At 50.6% G+C, this 20,377-nt stretch overlaps 4 protein-coding genes and 1 long non-coding RNA gene across 4 annotated transcripts; 3 read left to right on the forward strand and 2 right to left on the reverse strand.

Annotated features, from left to right (window-relative positions):
• LOC115560668 (vitellogenin-2) overlaps nucleotides 1-20,377 on the reverse strand; it is a 434,163-nt gene that overhangs the window by 91,737 nt on the left and 322,049 nt on the right.
• On the forward strand, nucleotides 280-8,747 carry rabgef1l (RAB guanine nucleotide exchange factor (GEF) 1, like). Its single transcript, XM_030380173.1, has 9 exons — nucleotides 280-437; nucleotides 1,073-1,275; nucleotides 1,451-1,617; nucleotides 3,120-3,289; nucleotides 4,349-4,430; nucleotides 4,536-4,668; nucleotides 6,661-6,752; nucleotides 6,856-7,112; nucleotides 7,670-8,747. Exons 2-9 carry the CDS (start codon nucleotides 1,094-1,096, stop codon nucleotides 8,090-8,092), a joined length of 1,506 nt encoding a protein of 501 aa, XP_030236033.1. The 5' UTR covers nucleotides 280-437; nucleotides 1,073-1,093; the 3' UTR covers nucleotides 8,093-8,747.
• Nucleotides 11,385-15,195, forward strand: LOC115560707 (high affinity immunoglobulin gamma Fc receptor I). The gene is made up of 6 exons (XM_030380226.1): nucleotides 11,385-11,513; nucleotides 12,252-12,296; nucleotides 12,576-12,845; nucleotides 13,690-13,956; nucleotides 14,113-14,383; nucleotides 14,878-15,195. The coding sequence occupies exons 1-6, from the start codon at nucleotides 11,489-11,491 to the stop codon at nucleotides 14,882-14,884; spliced, it is 885 nt and encodes a 294-aa protein (XP_030236086.1). The 5' UTR covers nucleotides 11,385-11,488; the 3' UTR covers nucleotides 14,885-15,195.
• On the reverse strand, nucleotides 16,110-17,974 carry otol1b (otolin 1b). Its single transcript, XM_030380256.1, has 4 exons — nucleotides 17,432-17,974; nucleotides 17,262-17,345; nucleotides 17,073-17,135; nucleotides 16,110-16,996 (listed from the first exon to the last, which is right to left on the reverse strand). The coding sequence occupies exons 1-4, from the start codon at nucleotides 17,844-17,846 to the stop codon at nucleotides 16,110-16,112; spliced, it is 1,449 nt and encodes a 482-aa protein (XP_030236116.1). The 5' UTR covers nucleotides 17,847-17,974.
• Nucleotides 17,728-19,542, forward strand: LOC115560730 (uncharacterized). Its single transcript, XR_003979824.1, has 2 exons — nucleotides 17,728-17,869; nucleotides 17,973-19,542. It is a non-coding gene; the product is annotated as an uncharacterized LOC115560730 (long non-coding RNA).

The following is a 20,377-nucleotide window of genomic DNA, read 5'->3' on the forward strand; positions in this document are numbered from 1 at the left end:
GACGTGTTAGTTCTGGACTCTTAGTTCAGACACGTTTAGTGTCTATTGTAGGTCGCTTTGGATAAAAGCGTCTGCTAAATGCCCTAAATATAAATGTAAATTATGTTCATGGCCTCAATCCCAGATCTAAGCCATCAACAGATATCCAGGAAGGAACCATCGGGTATGCAAACCTTTAAAACATCCAAATTACAGAATTTGGAAGAGCTAAAATTCCCTATTTGACCAAAAGAAAAAACACGGTACTCCTCCGATCCTCTAGGTGGCAACCCCAAACACGCTCCCATCCAGCACAGGAAGAAAACCTGACACATTCCACCATAAACACAAAATGGCTGGGAAGCAGAGATAGCCAACTAGTCCAAGCTAAAGCAAACTCCAGCCGCCCGGAGCTCCAGCGGAAGAGGTCTTTGACGTTGACATGCTGCACGTCTCCGGTAAGAACACACGTCGTACCCCGCAGCGCCTGTCCTGGTCCTGGGGGTCTCATCCCCAGACCCCGACGCTTGACGAGCCGCAGGACGCGCCGCCGATGTCAACACACTGATCCGATTTGCCCTTTTGACAGTGTCTCTGATCGTGAAGTAGGTCGTTTATTAAACAGCCAGCGGCCGAGGTGTGACTTTTGGACTGTAACCCAGAGGACAACGTCCAGACCAGGGAGAGACCATGTCTGTATAATGATACGAGAGACCAGAGAGAGACCGTATAATGATACGTCCTTGTGGGAGTCAGCTGAGTTCTGAGAAGACGAGTCAGGACACATAGTTGAAGCTCCTGTGTTGATAACTTAACTTAAAGTTCGCAGTGTGTTAAACGGGTCCACTAGGAGGCGTCACTAGGTTGTGTCTTCGGTCCTTTTAATATCTCAGGTCCATTCTGTTCGATATCAAGTTGTCAACATTACTGTGTTACTGTTCACATCACTTGTTACTGGATTAGTGTTAACCTGTTACTGGATGCTTTCCGCTTGTATTGGCATGACATGTTGCACGATTATAGCTCATTGAGCCCCGATTCCGCCACAGAAAGTTTTTAATTATCAATGATCTTGTTTTCATGCTCCTGTCAGAAATCATAGCAAAACGAAGGCATGACGACGCAGAGGTTTGAACGCAGTGGCATCCACCTGGACCAATCGGAACTGCTGTGCACCAAGGGATGTGGGTTCTACGGCAACGCAGCCTGGAGAGGCCTGTGTTCAAAATGCTGGAGAGACGAGAACCAGAAAGACAAACAGACTCAGATTCAGGAAGACTGGGCCCTTGCAGAGAGGTTTGCAAACATGTACTGTGTGTGTGTGTGTGTGTGTGTGTGTGTGTGTGTGTGTGTGTGTGTGTGGTTATATGTTTGTGTGTGTATAGATAGATAGGTGTGTGTGTCGTGTCTCAGTGTTTATATCCTGACCTGTATGAGATGGTTTGGTGTTTTGTTCCCGACTTGTGCCCAGGTTGCAGAAAGAGGAGGAGGTGGCCTACGCCAGCACCCACCAGACGGCCCCGACGCAGCCTCCCGCCTCGGGCAGGCGGGAGGAAAAGAAACCCAAGGAAAAGGCCAGTAAAGTCAAAACGGTCGCAAAACTGTTCAGCACCTCCACAAAAACACCGCCCAAAAAAGGTAGGTCCTTGTTGTTTTGTCTTGTCCGTCTGAAGCCGAGTTGTTCGTCCATTCGATGATTGATGATATTGTTTATTGATTTATCAAGGCCCACTGTGGATCATCTTGTAACTCGCATCATGAGGACTGTTTGATTTATTTATCGAACAAATGATCTTCGCCTCACGGAGACTTAAAGGGGACCTATCATACCACCAGGTGCGAGCGTGATAAGCCGTTAGAAGCCGTTTTGGAAATGTGCAGCCTCTGACATCACAGGTGGACGTGTCGACCTAGACGTGTGACGGTTAGAAGAGCAACGTTTGCTACAGTCCACTGGGTAGGCTGGTAGACTGATCTAGCCAGCACACATCTCGGTGGACACGCCCACCTGTGAGGTCAGAAGAGGCACATTTTCAAAACGGCTTGTAACGGTTAATCACACTCACACCTGGTGGTATTATAGCTCCCCTTCAGTGGCGGAGGGTCAATAGGGGGCGCTAGGATGCCACCCCTCCGTGAAATATCCACTTGAATATATCTGCCAACTATTAATCAACTATTATCAATACGAAATAAATCAACAAAAATACATAGCGTTTATCCTGGGTTAATTGTGTGAGACACTTGTCACTGCCAGGAACCATTTAAATGCGTCTGAACGTCAATGATTTGGGCTAGGCTAGTTATTGGTCATTCGAAATAAAGCCCTCCTCCAAGTCAGGGGCGCCGGCCAAGTTGAAGTCAATGTAAGCTCGCTAACTTTTTGCTGTCTATCAAGCAGAGACAGCTTTTCATTGGCGCAAGAAAAATTCGCCCTCGGGTCGCACCAGTGTGCGCCCCAGGCCAATGGTATCGCTTTTCTTTTTTGTTATCACCACATGATTGGACAATTCAGCGAATCATCAAATATCCTAACTCCTTCAGCAGCATTCGTGCAACACAACTACATGTAGAGAAGAGATAGATCGCTAACTAGCAGAGAGTTGTAAGTACTTTCCACCCTTTTCAGTGGAGGAATTGGACTCCCCAAGCAATGTTATACTTAAAAGGAGCAAGTAAGTTACATATTAATTTAGTCTTTCGGCCTGTAGCATATAAACAAAATTAAGCAACTGTCCCATATTTCTGACTGCATTTGAAGTAGACATTGAGACTCACAAAAAATGGACGCTATAGGACAGTGATCATGATTTGTCTCAATATCAGAATAACAACAATGGGTCTAATAGCAATGGCTGGTGGAATGGCAGTGAAGTAGGTTTGTATATGCAGTGTAAGCTTGTCCAGGCCCTGCAAGTCAGGATGTAGGTTATGAATCTGAATGAATAGTAGGTAATAGGTAGTAGCCGTCCCCAAAATGCACCAGAATACAGGTAATCAAATCTATTCAATTCAATTTTTTTTATGGGGGGTGATCCACATTTTTGATCACAAGCTGCCACTTGTGAAGAAGCATTTGGTGAAGAGTGTTGCAAAAAAATCTGAACAGGTGACGTGTTCATCCCGCGCTCTGTCTACAGATCACATCTCGGGGGAGGCGGCGCCCGGCTCCTCGGGGGGTCCCCGCCACGGCCCCCCGGACCCCGACCAAGCCACGCGGGACTTCATCGACTTCCTGAAGCCCCTGAGACCGGGCCGCGAGATCTTCAAGCAGTGCCGAGCGTTCACGGAGAGCATGTTCTACAAGAGGGTGAGGGGCGTTCACCGACGGCATGTTGTACAAGAGGGGGAGGCGTGGCCAGGGGGCGTGGCCAGGGGGGCGTGGCCAGGGGGGGCAACGATATATCGCTGTCGTTACATTAAGGATGTTCATAGAACCAAGTGCCAAACACTAACAATCACTAGGTTAACCCATTCCCTTTGAAACAACAACGATAGCTAGGGTAAGAGTCTACCCAACTAAGTACTATAACTTAGTACGACATACAATAAGTGTGTACATTAAGTGCCAGGACGTACCACATGCAGTAAGTAGGAGGGGTGGGAGGGGGGTAAGGCTATGCAGAGTCCAGGTGAACTGGGACCAGGTGAGTCTTGAGTCTGAAGCAGGTGACCCAGGATCGCCCGCTCGGCTGCAGGTCTTGGGATGGAGCGTTGCATCTTTTTGTTGGAGACGCTTCCTTTGTGTTGAACATGTTGTGGCGACCCGGCCCCAGGAATGTCTCTCACGTCAGAAATACCACACTCTAAGACGCGTTCAAAGCCCGGTGGGGCGTTTATTCATTAATAAGAAAAGTAAACTGCGGGGTCGGTACCCAACGCAGGAAAAACAAAAATCATACAAGTGGCTCCGTGAGCCACGCTGCCGTCCAGGGAAGTGTCTGGTGCGTGCCGTGTCGGCGCACGTCGTCCTGGTGTGCGCCGCCGGGGAGATCCGTTAGATCCAGCAGTCTGCTTGGCCGTATCGGGTTCCAGGGGTTACTCTCGTCCTCTCTGTCTCCTGGTTCCCCTCTCTGGGAAAACAAACAGCTTTTTAAAGGGTGCCTCACCCTCCGTCGCAGGTGTTCTCCATTCTGCTGATTGGCGTTACGCAATGGATGCTCTTTGGCTCCGGCTGGTGGATGTCGGCGGTACACGCCCTCCACCACCTCTCCCTCGGGCCGCCTGGCCGGAGGGTTTGGGGCCGGGTTGCCACAATGTGCGAGGTTCTGTGTCTCACTGGGTGCCTGCAAATATCCTCGTTTTATTATTAATATGTGTCGTGCATTGTGAGTGAATTCAAGATTCCTTTTTTCTCGTTGTGTTCAAGGAACTGGGTGTTGAGGAGCTCTCTGAATGTGTCCAGGATTTCTACCAGAAACTTTCTGACTACCTCCACACTCAGTTCAAAGGTACTGCATTTATGAGTAACACACACACGCATGCACGCACGCGCGCACACACGTGTGTGTGTGTCTGTAAAATAGTTTTTGTTTACGTGTGTTTGTAACCTCCAGGTTCGTCGGAGCAGGTGGAGAGTGTGATGGACGAGGTGGAACGGTACATGATGAGCCGTCTCTACGAGGGCGTCTTCTGCCCCGAGTCCACCGACGACGAGGACAAAGACCTGGCCATCCAGAAGAGGATCAGGTAGGAGGCAACGGGAACGCTCCTAGAGGGACAGGGCGGGCTCCTCCTCCTGCTCCTCCTCCTCCTCCTTCTGCTCCTCCTCCCCCTCCTCCTCTTCCTCCTCCTCTTCCTCCTCCTCCTCCTTATAGACCCTCAGGCCGGGCTTCCTCCTCCTCCTCCCCCTCCTCCTCTTCCTCCTCCTCTTCCTCCTCCTCCTCCTTATAGACCAGGGGTACTCAAGTAGAAATGATGAGGGGCCACAAAAAAAATTTTCAGTGACTCAAGGGGCCGGTCGGCATACGTTTGACTGAGGCCGATATATGCTCTGTTTTAGACGTAACGCGTAAGCACGTAAGATACATAACCCCCCCTTGCGCGGTAAAATATCCCCCCTTACGTGCTTAAGTGCGTCGTCCAAAATTCCTGACTATGCGACTAAAACACTACGGCCCTACGCAGCTCGCAAAGACTGTGATTGGCCAGCTAACCACATCCTTTCAGGAGTCTCACATTTCCGGTTTTACACCATAATAGCGCCATTTTTAAGAGGCCGTGACAGAAGCGAATGAAGAATTTTGAAGAAGGAGAAGAAGAAAACACAAGAACGAATTATGATAATTATAAATATAAACAAGCCAGCGATTTCCACTTCCACGCCCACAGATTTGTTCGTTGCTCCCCCTACTGTTCTGGCGGAGAATCCCCTTGCAACACGCGCAATCCTTAAGGAACCTTAAAGGAACCGTAAATCAAAACTTGTCTAAAACAAGTCCCTTGTGTAAATTACGTGCTTACGTCTCTGCGTCTAAAACTACCCTAAATCGGCCTTGACTGCTGCTGAGATGGACTGTCTGCCTCGAGTTTGGGAGGGCTGGAGCGGTCTGTGGGCTGGAGTGCTATCTGTTTATCGTTGCAACCCCCAGCCTCGTATTGATATCGCGGCGCGCGGTTTCAAAATAAGAGCGGCCAGCACGATTTTTTTTTATTTATTTTTTTTTATAATTAAAAAAACTTTTCAAAACAGCTCGAGGGCCATTAATAGACACCCCGCGGGCCACAAAAGGCCCGCGGGCCGCTACTTGAGTATGACTGTTATAGACCCTCAGGCCGGGCTTCCTCCTCCTCCTCCTCCTCCTCCTCCTCCTCCTCCTCCTCCTTATAGACCCTCAGGCCAGGCTTCCTCCTCCTCCTCCTCCTCCTGCTCTTCCTCCTCCTCCTCCCTATAGGCCCTCGGGGCGGGCTGGCTCTTCCTCCTCCTCCTCCTCCTCCTCCTCTTCCTCCTCCCCGTCCTCTTCCTCCTCCTCTTCCTCCTCCTCCCTATAGGCCGTCATGGCGGTCTGGTTCCTCCTCCGCTGACCTTTCGACCCCCGTTTTGCAAAGGTCAGGTCAGCGGTCGGGTCTGTTGGGAAACACGGAATGCGGAAGTGGCACCGAAGCGAGGGATTCTCTGGTGCTCTGCCACGGCCCGCCCGTGGCAGAGATGGAGCGGACTGCTCTGCACACGGTACAGCTCTGGCAGCGAGGTGCAAGACCATCGCACCTCGCTGGCAGAGGCTGCAGGCCTGGCATTCGTTTGGATTTGGATTTATTGAAATGATAACTTATACCTTGAGCTGATCAACCTCCTCCCAGTCTTCACACTGGGCTCCCTGCATCTGAAGGGTCCAAACCGGGTCCACAGGCCACCAGAACACTAGTTACTGATCAGATTACTAGTCATCGCACCAGATAACTAGTTACCTCGCCAGATAACTAGTTACCTCGCCAGATAACTAGTTACCTCACCAGATAACTAGTTACCTCACCAGATAAATAGTTACCTCACCAGATAACTAGTTACCTGACCAGTTAGACATGACACATGGAGGCGGTCCCCAATCCCTTCGGGGCCTCCATACTCTTTAAGGGGAGTGGTTTATAGCTCCAGGTCTTTGATTGGTTGGAAAACCAACATGGCGGCCCCCCCGAGCCGGAGTGTCTTGTGACCCCCGCCTGTGACCCCTCCCCCCCCAGGGCCTTGCACTGGGTCACCATGGAGATGCTGTGCGTCCCCGTGGACGAGGAGATTCCCGAGGTGTCGGACAGCGTGGTCAAAGCCATCACAGGTAGGTCCCGCCGTGGGCGTGTCCTAACCCGCCGTGGGCGTGTCCTAGCCCGCCCGCCGCCAGGCCCCGCCCCCTCTCACGCGCCCCGCCGCCCGTTTTGCAGACGTGATCGAGATGGACTCCCGGCGCGTCCCGCAGCAGAAGCTGGCCTGCATCACGCGCTGCAGTAAGCACATCTTCAGCGCCATCCGGGCCACCAAGGGGGAGCCGGCGTCGGCCGACGACTTCCTGCCCGCGCTCATCTACACGGTGCTGAAGGCCAACCCCCCGCGGCTGCAGTCCAACATCCAGTACATCACGCGCTTCTGCAGCCCCAGCCGCATCATGAGCGGAGAGGACGGATACTACTTCACCAACCTGGTGAGGGGGGTGGGGGGGAGGGGGGGAGGGAGGGGGGATACTACTTCACCAACCTGGTGAGGGGGGTGGGGGGGAGGGGGGGAGGGAGGGGGGATACTACTTCACCAACCTGGTGAGGGGGGTGGGGGGGGAGGGAGGGGGGATACTACTTCACCAACCTGGTGAGAGGGAGGGGGGAGGTGGGGGGGGGAGTGAGTGAAGTGTGGGGGGAGAGAGAGAGAGAGAGAGAGAGAGAGAGAGAGAGAGAGAGAGAGAGAGAGAGAGAGAGAGAGAGAGAGAGAGAGAGAGAGAGAGAGAGAGAGAGAGAGAGAGAGAGAGAGAGAGAGAGAGAGAGAGAGAGAGAGAGAGAGAGACACACATACACACAGACAGAGAGACACTGTGTGGTTCAGCAATAGGACCCACTGACCCTCCTCCTCCTCCCCCTCCTCCTCACCCTCCTCCCTCCCCCCCCCCTCCTCCCCCTCCTCCCTCCCCCTCCCCCCCTCCCTCCTCCTCCTCCTCCTCCTCCTCCCCCCCCCTCCTCCCCCCCCTCCTCCCCCCCTCCCCTCCTCCAGTGCTGCGCTGTGGCCTTCATCGAGAAGCTGGACGGCCGCTCCCTCAACATGAGCTCCGAGGACTTTGAGCTCCACATGTCGGGCCAGACCCCGGCCCCCCCGCGGCCCCCGGCCCCCCCCCCCTCACTGCAGCAGGTCCAGAGCGGCCTGGACCTGCTGACCGGCCTGGGGGTCCGCCAGGAGCGCGTCATGGAGGGGGCCCGCCGGCTGGAGAGCGACCTCATCGACTGGAGCCAGGACGTGGAGCACAGGGTGCACGGCGCCCTGGGGGGGCCCCCCCTGGAGGCCGAGGGCCCGCCCCCGGCGACCGAGGGCCCGCCCCCGGCGACCGAGGCCCCGCCCGCACCGTCGGCCATCGACGCCGACAACGTGGAGAACGACCTCCTGCCGCCGCCGCTGCTGCCACAGCTGTTCGCCGGGTGATGGGGCCCCGCCTGCCCGCCCCCCCCCCCCCCCCCCCGCCCGGTGACCTAGCGTCCCCCAGGGGCCCCGGTCCCCTTCATCACACTCCAGAGCAGGCTCCACTCCGCGGGACTCCCCCCCCCCGCAGAGCAGCTCCGTGCCCCCGCAGCATCACTCCAGACGGACGCTGGGGGCCCCTCTGGAGGGTTCTCTGGGGGCCCCTCTGGAGGGTTCTCTGGAGGCCCCTCTGGAGGGTTCTCTGGGGGCCCTCTGGAGGGTTCTCTGGGGGCCCTCTGGAGGGTTCTCTGGGGCCCTCTGGAGGGTTCTCTGGGGGCCCTCTGGAAGGTTCTCTGGGGGCCCTCTGGAAGGTTCTCTGGGGGCCCTCTGGAAGGTTCTCTGGGGGCCCCTCTGTAGAGTTCTCTGGGGGCCCTCTGTAGAGTTCTCTGTAGGGTTCTTTGGGGGCCCTCTGTAGGGGTCTCTGTAGGGTTCTCTGGGGCCCCTCTGTAGGGGTCTCTGTAGGGTTCTCTGGGGCCCCTCTGTAGGGGTCTCTGTAGGGTTCTCTGGGGGCCCCTCTATGAGGCTCTCTGTGGGGCCCCTCTGTGGGGGCCCTTCCGTCCCCTCGCACGTTTAGCTTCCTTAGAGATGACGCTGATATTAGGCCACTTTAGAATCATAACAACAAAAAAGAAAATGAACGACAAGAGTATAATACTAATGAGGTGTCATACTAGTTTCTATGAAATGATGTGTGATGTGCATCATTGCACCTAACACTCCGCAGATCGGTAGTTCTTCCCACTCGGACTCCACCAGAACATGTAGAAATGAAGTGTGTGTGTGTGTGTGTGTGTGTGTGTGTGTGTGTGTGTGGGGGGTTTTGCATTGGTAATCCATCTGCAGAAGATCTACAAGTGTTGTGTAGATAGACGTGTGCGTCTTTTTGTTCTGCGACACTACTGCTTTCAATAGCGGCGTTTAGGGAAGCGATCTTTTTCTCAGCAATGGCGGTTACGAAATGTTCCGGGTGCAATAAGATCCATTCTTCTGTGCATGTCCTCTTTAAGACGTGCCACGTTAATGCTTTTAATGAACTGGGATTGATTTGGGTGTCCCTCGCCCTTCCCTTTATTTATTTGTCATGGCAGGGAGATATCGTTTTACTTCTTTGACTTCTCTGTCTGAGCTTTTAAACGATTGGCTGAGGAGTCAGAAACATGGGTTCATGGTCCTGTAGTTTTATTCAATTTATTCTTTTCTTTTTTTGTCTCATTTTTAACTGTGTGTGTGTGTGTGTGTGTGTGTGTGTGTGTGTGTGTGTGTGTGTGTGTGTGTGTGTGTGTGTGTGTGTGTGTGTGTGTGTGTGTGTGTGTGTGTGTGTGTGTGTGTGTGGAGAGATAATTATATATTCAGTGGAGGCTTCTCCATTGAGGAGAGGGAGGAAGATCCTCCCTAAAATTGTTGAGAATAAAAAATGTAGATTGCCCCGACTATTGTAATGAATTAATGCCCTTAAATATGACTACTTTATTGCCTTTGAATATATAATGTTCGTTTCCCTAGGTAAAGGGACATTAGCACCCCCTATCGCCTATTGACAATTACTTCAGGGAGGAACGTCCTCCCTTCGCCGCCGTCCACTCCCATTCATTTTCTCGAAAGTACTGGCGGCCGGTGGATAACATGGGTTTCAATGGGAGAGAGGAGGAAAATCCTCCTCTGAGTGGGTGGGACCTTAAGGAGTCTGATTCGCGCAAAAATCTATCCGTCTGCGCTATGAACCAATAAGCAGGATCCCTGGATGTTGAGCAGTGTTGCCAGATTGGTCCGATTTCCCACCCAATTGGGCTACTTTTAACCATGTTAGGCTGGAAAAATTATCATTGGGCGGGAAATCTGCCCAATCTGGCAACGCTGTCGATAACAAACCCGGTCTGCATTGCCGCGGTGCTCAGTCTGAGAGACGCAGAGCAAGTGAAATCTGCGATAGCGAGATCCTAAATGCACAATGGAAACATTGGAAACGGAGGACATTGTTAACGTCTTATTACAAAAACCATTCCATTCATTCAGAAAGAGGTAGACCACTTCCCAAAATCAAGGTCATCAGAAATAATGGCAACGTCAGTGTTGTGAGTGCTACATGGTTTGCTAGGTACGCATGACTTACTGGTAGCATTACAAGCAATTGTAACTGAAAATAAACACAGCTAAATAACTTCAGTCAGTGAGGGCAAAAATAGGCCCAATAATAGGCCCAGATTTTTTTATTTACTTTTACAAATCAATAGTAGGCCTGATTTGACTAATATGCTTTGCATCCTTTCCTTCTCAAATTACAGTGATGCCACTGGTGGCTTTGTATACATTTTGTTCACATAACTCCCTCCCTGCTATTTTGTAGTTCACCAAAACACCCTGAAACAACTTGAGTCTCACATTATTATGCCACCATACACCAACAGTGCAAGCAGGCCAATGGCAACCAAGCGCGCAGTCCTTCCTCCCTCACTTTAAAAACCACCAGCCGCCACTGATATATATATATAAATCAAAACAATAACCATCAATGCATTTTCCAGCTTTGTACACAACAGCACTTTGACGAGGCCGTCTGTCGGTGTGTAGGTGAGAGGCCTTCAGGCTCTGTTGGGGGGATGGCAGGGGGATTTGATTCATTTGTTTTAGGACTCTTCTTTTACCTATCTATTATTCAAAGACCTCACACCACTGATGTGTGCCGTCAGGGCACCGATATTGATCGATCGAGTCATCTCATTGTATGCACTAACATTGATCAGGTATTGGGAAGTAAAAAAAAATCTAACCATGTAGGTTTGGTGTTGTTTAACAAGGAGCTATGTAATACAAACTATTTTATTTAAATATAAGTTATTGAAGAAACAGTGTTTTATTACCATTCATGAGCTTGTTTCATTAAGATAGAATAATAATAAAAAGTCAAAATGTTCTGACGGTTTGATACCTGCTTATATTCCTTTTTAATTCCCTTAGTGTTGCTATTGTCTACCATCATGTATGATGTGAGTATCATGCATTAAAGAATATATATGATATAAAAACGGGTATGCCTGCTTGCTGTGGTGGCTGTTCGAAGACTTTTCTAAACGGTGGATAGTAATGAATAAATAGAAAACCGTTACAATATGGAGCTAATTAACTGGGTTCGCAGGGAAATGGGGATCTCTGAAAGCGAAGTGAATCCTCACACATAACTCTGGCTTCTCATGACCTAAAGTGGACCTTAGCAATGGCTTCATTTCAGTGCCAACCGGTTTTGTAAGAGGACATCCTGGGGGATTTGTGGAGAAAGAGCACAAACTTTCAGTTCCCGTTTGCTTTATAAAAGAGAAGAGAAGAGAGAAGTTTGAATCAAGGTCTTCTGGACGAACAGACGAGATGGATGGGCCCCTTTGTCTCCTCGGTGAGTCCCTCCTATGTGTGTGTGTGTGTGTGAGAGAGAGAATATGTTTATAAATGTGTTTATAATATATATATATATATATATATATAGCCTATATATATATTAGTGCTGTCAAGCGAATAAAATATTTAATTTAATGTCATAGCTAACTCACGATTAATCGCGTTTAATCGCAAATCTTTTTTCTATGCTAAATATCCCTTGATTTCTTCATCCCATTAATTGTTCTCATTTTAATGCTCTTATCAACATGGAGAAGTGCATCGGCTTGCCTTGTGCAAATGTTTTTTTATTGATAACAACATTGGCATATACTGATCAAAACAGGACGATACAAAAACAAAGCCTACAGTGCAATTAAACGATGAACATACAAACATACTGCCTTGAACATAGCAGTCAGGCTACTGCTTCTTTGTTTTGAGCCAAAAAAAAAAAGATGTGATAAAGAAATTAACGCCGTTAAAATTGGTTTGCGTTAACGTCGTTAATAACGCGTTTAACTGACAGCACTAATATATATATATATATAGAGAGAGAGAGAGAGGTGTGTGTGTGTGTGTGTGTGTGTGTGTGTGTGTGTGTGTGTGTGTGTGTGTGTGTGTGTGTGTGTGTGTGTGTGTGTGTGTGTGTGTGTGTGTGTGTGTGTGTGTGTGTGTGCGCGCGCGCGCGTCTTTAAACTGCAGACAACGTGTAACCTATGCCTATGTTTCTTATTCTTCGATGGCTCTGTTTCAGTTGTTTCAACGCTACTGACCGTGCTTCGTTCAGAAGAAGTGGGTGGTATGTATTAAATACTTTCCAAAAAATTCAAACTCAATTTGACACTTATTGCATTCATCTTCCAGCGGGTTAATCAATGGCATCGTGGCAGATGATCAACTGACGGACTAAAACGCCGTCACACCTATTGAGGGGCGTTCTCGGGTTGGCGCGAACACTCCTCCTGTCTCGGTCTTAGATTGTTGTAGCTTAGCCGACGTACAACATGTTTACATCCTATAACAGTCTAAAGCCAAGGGAAAAGGCACGATATCACCTCTTTAACATTTTTCCCTGTAGAAGAATTCAAAGCCACGCTGACCAACATGGGCCCTTCCGCCGTATTCCACGGGGAGTCCATCCGCCTGACATGCGATGTCACTGACCCCCGGTCCACGTGGGAACACGTGTGGTTTCGGGACGACCAGCGGCTGGATCGGCGCGGGGAGCTGACCATCCTCTCCACGGCCGTCGGGGACGCTGGGAATTACACCTGCAGGGGGGAGAGGAGGGGGGCAGGGGGGATCATTTACACCCCCAAGAGCCTGCCACACAGTATCTCGATCGACAGTGAGTGCGTCGTTTGTCATGCCAATAGACCACTGAAGAATAAGTCCCGCCTCCGAGGCTCCCGGTTGCCTCGGTCAAATGTCCATGGGAAATAACATGAGGTTTAGAATGATCGTAGGCTTTAACAAACTCTGTAGGCGGCGAAGAAGTAAAAGCTGCGTCACGTCTTGAACTACACATTTTTTCCATTTAGTTTCGACTTGGATTTTGGATTGTCGGTGCCGTTAAAGTAGTATTAAAAATCGTTTACTACTTTAACTAGGCTACATAAACATTTGACCGAGGGAATCGGAGGCGGGACTTATTCTTCAGAGCTCTATGTTCTTTCACAACGCTTAGTAAGCCAATAGAAGCAATGAGCTTGACTCCAAAAAGGACGTGACTCTTTAATTAGTTGGACCATTTACTTGTAAAAAGGGAATAATGCAAACAAAAGGCATGAAATCCAAATAAGGGTCAAAACACGTTGCTGCTTCGTAGGCTTCTAGCTCTGTGTTTACCGTGCATGATGTTCCGACATTTGACATCATGACTCGAACTCGGAACGAAGCCTGATGGGTCCATGATATTATGCAATCTTAATAATAATCATATGGAATACAAAACAATGACAAATATGCAAATTAGACATTCATTAAATTTGTCTCTTTCCTTTCCGGCCCCCCTGGAACGAATACTAATTACAAACGTGAATATTTACATAGCGCCATATACTTTTCAAAAAGTTAAACTAATCAACTTAAATGTTTTCACAGAAACCTTCACAAATCATCACAACGATGTCCACACACCATTTAATCCTCCCGGTGTTAATCAGAGTGTCATGTCCCCTCCCGTCCTCTAGTGGGCAATGTCCTGCTGACGGTGAGACAGCCCGTCCTGGTGGGGACGACCCTGGACGCCCAGTGTCGGGTGCGGGGCACGCCCATGCTGACCGAGGTGTATCTGTACAAAGACGATGTCTTGGTGTCAAGTCGAACTGACGGGATGGCAGATTTCACCCTCCCTAACGTCAACCTCACATATCAGGGCACATACCATTGTTTGGCCGGTTGGTTTGATGGACAGCAAAACCTTGCCAAATCTCTAGGCAATCCGGTGACTGTCGAAGGTGAGCTGATCTATACTTTCCAATGACGATGTTTATTGGTAAACTAATCTAAATATGCTGACTCGTTGGTTTACTGTACAGTGCACTGCTGATGATGCTTATTTTACGAACTTGGAATGATCAACATTTCCTCCACCTTTTCTCACCGTTTCTTAGAGGTTGTTTCTAAGCCCATTTTGTCGCTGGAGGAGAACGCCAACCCTAAGCGCAAAGACATGACTCTCAACTGCACGTTCACCTTCATCAAACCGGATCCGGCCGCTGAAGTTCACGTCTACTTCTACAGAGACGGGACGAAACTGGAAGGAATCGCCCGGTCTCAGAAGAGAGCGAGGCTGGTTGTCCTGGCGAAGGAGGGGGAGTACAGCTGCGGGGCCCGGGTTCCCTCGCTGAAGCTCCACAAGTGGAGCGAGCCGAGGAAATACAGGTGATCCTCATCAATATCCATCCGTTATAATTAGCATAACGTGAGCGTAACAGAAAGGTGACCGTTGTGGCAGACGATCCTCATGGTTTGCCTTGGATCTGCGGCGGCGTGAGGAGGTAAAGCGGGTTGGCTGGTAACCGGAAGATGGCAAGTCGATCACCGGCGCCAGTCCCCGGAGTGTCGAGGTGTCTCTGAGAAAGGCACCTCAGCCTACCTGCTCCCGACGAGCTGGCTGTCGCCTTACATGGTCGTCACCGCCGTCGGGGTGTGACTGTGTGTGTTAATGGGTGAATGTCCGGCGCTATTGTAAAGCGCTTCGAGTGGCCACTGGTTAGAAAAGGGGTACATGAATGCAGCCCATTGACCTTCTGTTAGGAGATATGTTGAGTAAGCGGCCCACACTTGACCCATGGTCATGGATCGGCCCTCTGGGTCTTTATCCTGAATTTGCATTCAGCGATTTGCTCATATCCCTGTTCTTGTCTCCGGTTCAGACCCTGAGCCATGCACCCATCCCTGCTGGAGCCCTCTCCCCACGAAGGGAGCCTCTTCTGAGGGGAGCCTCTTCTGAGGGGAGCCTCTGGCTGTCTGAGTCGGGATCCTCTGCAATAATCATGTAGCCGATATGAAATCAAGTACAATAATGACTAATGAACACTGAATCCTTTTTTTGTAATCTTTAATTATTTTTCAAGTTGTTGTCCACCATATTCATCGCAAATCTATGTGATTCTAAATGAAATTATGTAACAACTTAAATGACATAGGCTTTCTGAATCAAATAAACAAATACCCTTTTTGGCAGAACAAAATATGGCTAAAAACAATTTTACTTTTAGGAATATAGGAAAGATTTAAAGATTTATAATGATTAACAGATTTTTTTATAAACTACAACACCTGTTTTACAACCCTTTAATATTTAAAAGTGATTACATATTGTTATGTAGTTGGAGTTACAGAGAAGGACAAACTTTGTTTGGAAGAGTTTTAGAACAAAATCATCATTCTCTTACTGTTTACCCGTCGTATATCCTAGCTATACTTGCTAGATCTTAATTGCGTAACATTACAATGAAATATGAATATATATATATATCAATACATATATATATAAATAGTAGCTGTTTGTTTGCAATGTAGGAATAGAACAGTTAGATTGAGAGATTAGAGGCAGATGTGCTAATAACGAGAAAGTTATGGAAACGCCCTGGGTCCAAAAAGTGAAGTGAAACTTCAGTTACAATGTGGTGTCATGGTGTTGAAATAGAGAATGGAAGAGTAAATATGTCCGGTTCATAAGTGTTGCAAATAGTGTTGGTTAAATTCAGCCATAAGATTGAGTAAGATCAAAACCCAACATTGGCTGGCTTCAAGCGTTGAGATGTCCCATGACAGTGGATGAACTGTCTGTAGACGTAGGTTCCTGTAGTTCTGCAGGTAGTTCAACAAACAAATGTAGGCCTCATTTGCAGATATAAGGCAGCAGTAGCTCAGGAGGTGTACGTCGTCTGATTCCTGGTTTGAATCCTCAGCTCCTTCAGGCAAAAGGTGTTCAGGTGTCCCTGAGCAAGTTACCTTAAAACCAGCTCTACACAAGCACCGCTCACGACAGCGGTCGGCGCCCCTGACTGACTCCACCCTCTGTGTGAACGAGAGGCTTCAATTGCCGTCGCTTTTAAACGCAGTCCGTTTACGGAGTCAGGCCAGGGCTGATTGTCGAGCATCACGCTTCGTCCGAGTACAGCAGGAACCCAGAGAATACGCTGTCGTCTTCACTGCTGGCGTAAGCTCCGTTCCAGTCCCTGAGGGTCTCCAGCCACACCTGGTCTCCGGCCGCCAGCCGCAGCAGCAGCAGCGTGGACGCCTGGTCGATGTCCTGACCCTGGAGGGAGTCCCGTGTCCGGATCCGCCGCGAGCCGTTCACCACGAGGGCCGCCCGCAGTGGCTTGTTCCGCACGGTGATGTGGTAGGAGAAGACGTAGACCCCGGCGTGGACACAGGTGAAGCTGTGGGAGGAGGCGTTGTACTGGCCTTCCTCGTTGTAGAAGACCTTGTCGAAGCGGATCGGGGAACCGGACGGCGGGAAGGATTTGCTCGGCGTGATGCCCACGCTGAAGGCCGAGCGCTTTTGGGGAAGCCCCGCCCCCTTGGCGCCTTTCAGCCCGCGGTGGCCCCGCTCGCCCCGCATGCCGTGGTAACCGCGGTCCCCCTTTGGACCGAAAAGGCCTCTTAGTCCTGGGCTTCCCTGCGGCCCTTTCACCCCAGGTTCCCCGTGAGGTCCAGGGGGCCCCGGGTCTCCCCGGACCCCTGGCTGACCCGGGGGGCCATACTTGCCGTTCAATCCAGGATGACCCATTCCGCCCGGAATACCAGGATGTCCAGGCTCCCCGCGGGCCCCTGTGTTACCTCTCTCCCCAAAGGTGCCACACTCCCCCCTGTCGCCTTTGTCTCCCTTGGGGCCCGTCTCCCCAGCCAGACCCGGAGGTCCGGTCGGACCCTCGGCCCCTGGTTCTCCCTTGTCAGCCGTCCCATTGAGGCCGGGCTCCCCTTTGTCTCCGGGGCTGCCCTGTAACCCAACTTCTCCGTTCCGGCCGTCAGAACCACCTTCACCTGCGGGGACAAGGACTCTGGCTCAGGTTACAACACGTCTTGCAAAGGAAGCATTTACTACCCTCAAAATGAATACCTTTCTCTCCAGGTTTTCCAGGAATTCCCGGTGACCCCGCCAATCCAACGTTTCCTCGATCACCTTTAGCTCATGAGAAACAACAAATTAAGCATTGGTTCCACTCAGAGGGATTACCGTATCAGTATAATACCGTCACTACTACTACTACTACTCCTACTCCTACTCCTACTACTGAATCATATTTACCCTTGTCCCCTTTCAATCCCACAGTGCCTCTGAGACCCTGCGGTCCGGGTAAGCCAGTGGGCCCTGGCTCTGCTCGGTCTGGCCCTGCTAATAGAATAGGTCGTGGGTTATTTGCATCGTATTATGTATTTGTGTAACCCGGGCTCCGTCCGGTCCGACAACGACCGTACCTGCCAGACCCCTGTCCCCCTTCGGGCCCCTGGGTCCCCTCTCAGGCGGGCAGCACTCGCAGAAGTTGAAGTAACACTCGTTGTAATCTAGTGTGTAGTTCTCATTCCCAGCGCTGGGGGGGCGAGTGCCCTCCATGTGGTGGTCGGGGACCACGTCTCTGGGATAGGGGGTCCGTTCTGCGGCGGCCGGCGCTGGGGGCTCCGCTGCACGCGGGGGCTTACTCTCCGGGGCCTTCAGCGGGGTCTTTGGGGAGCCGGGGGTCCGAGGGCTGTGTGCGGTGGCTGGGGGGGCGGGGGGCTTCTTGGTGTAGTGGTGCTTGGGCTTCGCTGTGGTCTTGGCCTGGAAGCAAGGAGCCATGACGAGGGCCACCGCAACCACCGCGAAAAGCACCGAGTGACAGCTGACGATCGTCATGGTTACCTGGGATCTGTTCGGAGGTATGTTTAGTAGGCAGGCAGTTTCACAGTTCACAGTTCAGGGTCTTTAACCTGAATCAACATAAAGCGATTCGCTTTTCATCCAGTACGTGTTCCTTTACAGAGCACTTTAAAAACGCCTGACTCCTGAAAAAGGCCAGTAAGACACCAAAAGGTACGGACAACTCTGAAACACCATCGTTGGTGCGTACGAAACCCTCTTCAATCATCTACGACACACTTGAACCCCGATCTGATGTTATTTGATAACCAAGAGCCCTTACCCTGTTTTGCGTGCCTGGTCCTTTCATTTATCCTTCTCTCTAGCAGTGGCTGGAGATACGAGCAAGTGCCCCGTCTCTCGCTGATGTCCCCGCCAGCGTCCGAGGGACAACGGCCACCCCCACCAATCAGAGTATCTGTCCGGGCATGGGGGAGGTCTGAAACCCAACTACATGCTAATCTACGGCACACTGGAGCCAACCCAAGCAGAACCACTGTTCTGTGCCCTGTTCTCTGTAACCCTCTTGTGTAGAAAGGTGCTTTTGTGACAGGGGATACAGCGCCGGCCAGAAGCGGTCCCCCACCCCCGATGTGGGCCGGACCAGGACCAAAGGACGCGGGGCGGCGGGTCACATGATACGGGAGCTACTCCTCTGACATCCCCCCCCCCCCCCCCCGCCCCCGCCCCGCTCCGGCTAGAGCTGGACAGGAGCCGAGCTGGACACCTTAACAGCCCTGCTGTGATGGTGAACCCCGTTGTTCTCCACTCACCCTGTTATGAGTGTTAAAGTACGACATCCCAGCTGGCGCCCTGCGTTGTCTCCGGGCGCCGTCCGCGACGTCGGACCACAGCGTCTATCCACCGCTGGAAACCACTTCATTAAAAAGTCGACCTGTAAATGAGATGACTGCACCGGGAAACTCTATCATCGCCATCTTCTTGGTGGACGTCCAAGAGAGAGCCTGATAATCTCCTCACTCAACAGTTGGTAAACCTGAGCTTTTGTGCAAAAAGGAAACAGCTTATCTCCCTTTTCTCTGGTGCAGTGGAAGTGCCCGTCTGACCACTGGGGTTCACTGACTCCTTTGACGCCCTCAGAAACGGCGGCTAAAGTTGCCGTCGCAAACTATAAATGACACCGCGCTGAGGGATCGGAGGGATTCCGGTGCGTGGACGTGCGGGCTGCGTTGTCGGAGCAGGAAGTGGTCGATAAGTATGTCTAAGCAGTGCCACACTAGGGGGCATGCCCGGGCCATCAAAGACCTCCAGCCCCACGAGGGGTCCTCGGATGGCTTGGAAGCAAACAGGAGCAGCAAAGTAATGAAACAGAGGATCAGTCGGAGGAGGTGGCCTGGGGAGGGGGGGAAGGGAGCTGGTTTTATACTCTTTCTTTTTACTTTTAGGACTATATATCCTACTGCTTTAGTCTTACTTTTATACAACACTCTGGTGGATGGAGTCCCTTTTTCAGCCACCTCTCCTTCAGAGTGAATCATCGTTTCCACGAAATATCAGAGCTCGTTGTAATGTTGAGGAGAAAAAGTTGTCAGGCGGAAGGGGATTATAATTTAAATTATAACAACAAAAGCAAGATGATAATGATTAATCTAGGTTCAGGCACTTCAGTCGATTTTCCATTTAAAAGCCTTTTGTAGATTGTTACAGTAATAAATCATTTCACCAACACGTATCCGCGTGCTGCCTTCCTTCAGGGTGTCTACGGCACACAACGCACCCATCAGTAGTCAATGCACCTGTGTCCTGTGAACACAGGTCGTTACAGTGCTCTGCCACTAGGGACATATCAAGTTTCTAGAAACACAACAGAACCTTGAGAGGGAATAATTCAAAATTCAAAATCATTCTATCATTGTTTTGAGCCTAAGGATAACTGGTGCGATGCATCAAATATTACATTTATATTTTAATTGCACATTTATAAACAAAATATACCCAAATAAATTTGAAATTGAATTGAATTTCCCTCCTACTGGCCATCCGAAACTCTGATACACTGTTCATTCAAAAGTCAACTTGAAACCTATCTCTTCAGGACCGCCTACAACGTTTGACTAATCATCCTCCGCCATCTTCCACTCTCCCCCGCTCTCTTAATGTGTCGCCTATTGTTGTGGTGTTGTTTATTTTTTCCCTTCTGTTTGAGTGTCTGTACCGTCTGTATGTATTCCTTTCTTATTTGCAAAGCGTCTTTGAGTATTCAGAAAAGCGCTATAAAAAACGGATCAATTATTAGTATTATTATTTACTGGGCTCCGCAGTGTTTGGAAATCCATGGCCGAAGCAGGAATCCTCTTTTCCCAGCTCACCTGGGATCCCATTCCCCGCCCCCTTCCCATGCCCCGCCCCCTTCCCATGCCCCGCCCCCTTCTTCCCAGCGGCTGAACTAAGATGGCCTCGGCTCGGCCCCTCCCACGCCTCCCAAGGAGGGGTAACTGAGACGGGGAGTGTGATCTGTGACGGGGTCCTGAGAGAGCCAGAGAACAGGGGCCCCCCTGGGCCTCGGT

The sequence above is a fragment of the Gadus morhua genome, chromosome 16 (genome assembly GCF_902167405.1).
Source record: "Gadus morhua chromosome 16, gadMor3.0, whole genome shotgun sequence".
Taxonomy (NCBI): Eukaryota; Metazoa; Chordata; class Actinopteri; order Gadiformes; family Gadidae; genus Gadus; species Gadus morhua.

What these genes read in the sequence shown, in the direction of transcription:
- rabgef1l (XM_030380173.1), top strand. Translation starts at nt 1,094, where the DNA reads ATGACGACGCAGAGGTTTGAACGCAGTGGCATCCACCTGGACCAATCG. An exon ending in GACTGGGCCCTTGCAGAGAG is followed by an intron (nt 1,276 to 1,450) that starts GTTTGCAAACAT and finishes ACTTGTGCCCAG; the next exon opens with GTTGCAGAAAGAGGAGGAGG. An exon ending in CGTGGTCAAAGCCATCACAG is followed by an intron (nt 6,753 to 6,855) that starts GTAGGTCCCGCC and finishes CCCGTTTTGCAG; the next exon opens with ACGTGATCGAGATGGACTCC.
- LOC115560707 (XM_030380226.1), top strand. Translation starts at nt 11,489, where the DNA reads ATGGATGGGCCCCTTTGTCTCCTCG. An exon ending in TCGTTCAGAAGAAGTGGGTG is followed by an intron (nt 12,297 to 12,575) that starts GTATGTATTAAA and finishes TTTTCCCTGTAG; the next exon opens with AAGAATTCAAAGCCACGCTG. An exon ending in CAATCCGGTGACTGTCGAAG is followed by an intron (nt 13,957 to 14,112) that starts GTGAGCTGATCT and finishes ACCGTTTCTTAG; the next exon opens with AGGTTGTTTCTAAGCCCATT.
- otol1b (XM_030380256.1), bottom strand. Translation starts at nt 17,846, where the DNA reads ATGACGATCGTCAGCTGTCACTCGGTGCTTTTCGCGGTGGTTGCGGTG. An exon ending in GGGATTGAAAGGGGACAAGG is followed by an intron (nt 17,136 to 17,261) that starts GTAAATATGATT and finishes CATGAGCTAAAG; the next exon opens with GTGATCGAGGAAACGTTGGA. An exon ending in TGGAAAACCTGGAGAGAAAG is followed by an intron (nt 16,997 to 17,072) that starts GTATTCATTTTG and finishes TTGTCCCCGCAG; the next exon opens with GTGAAGGTGGTTCTGACGGC.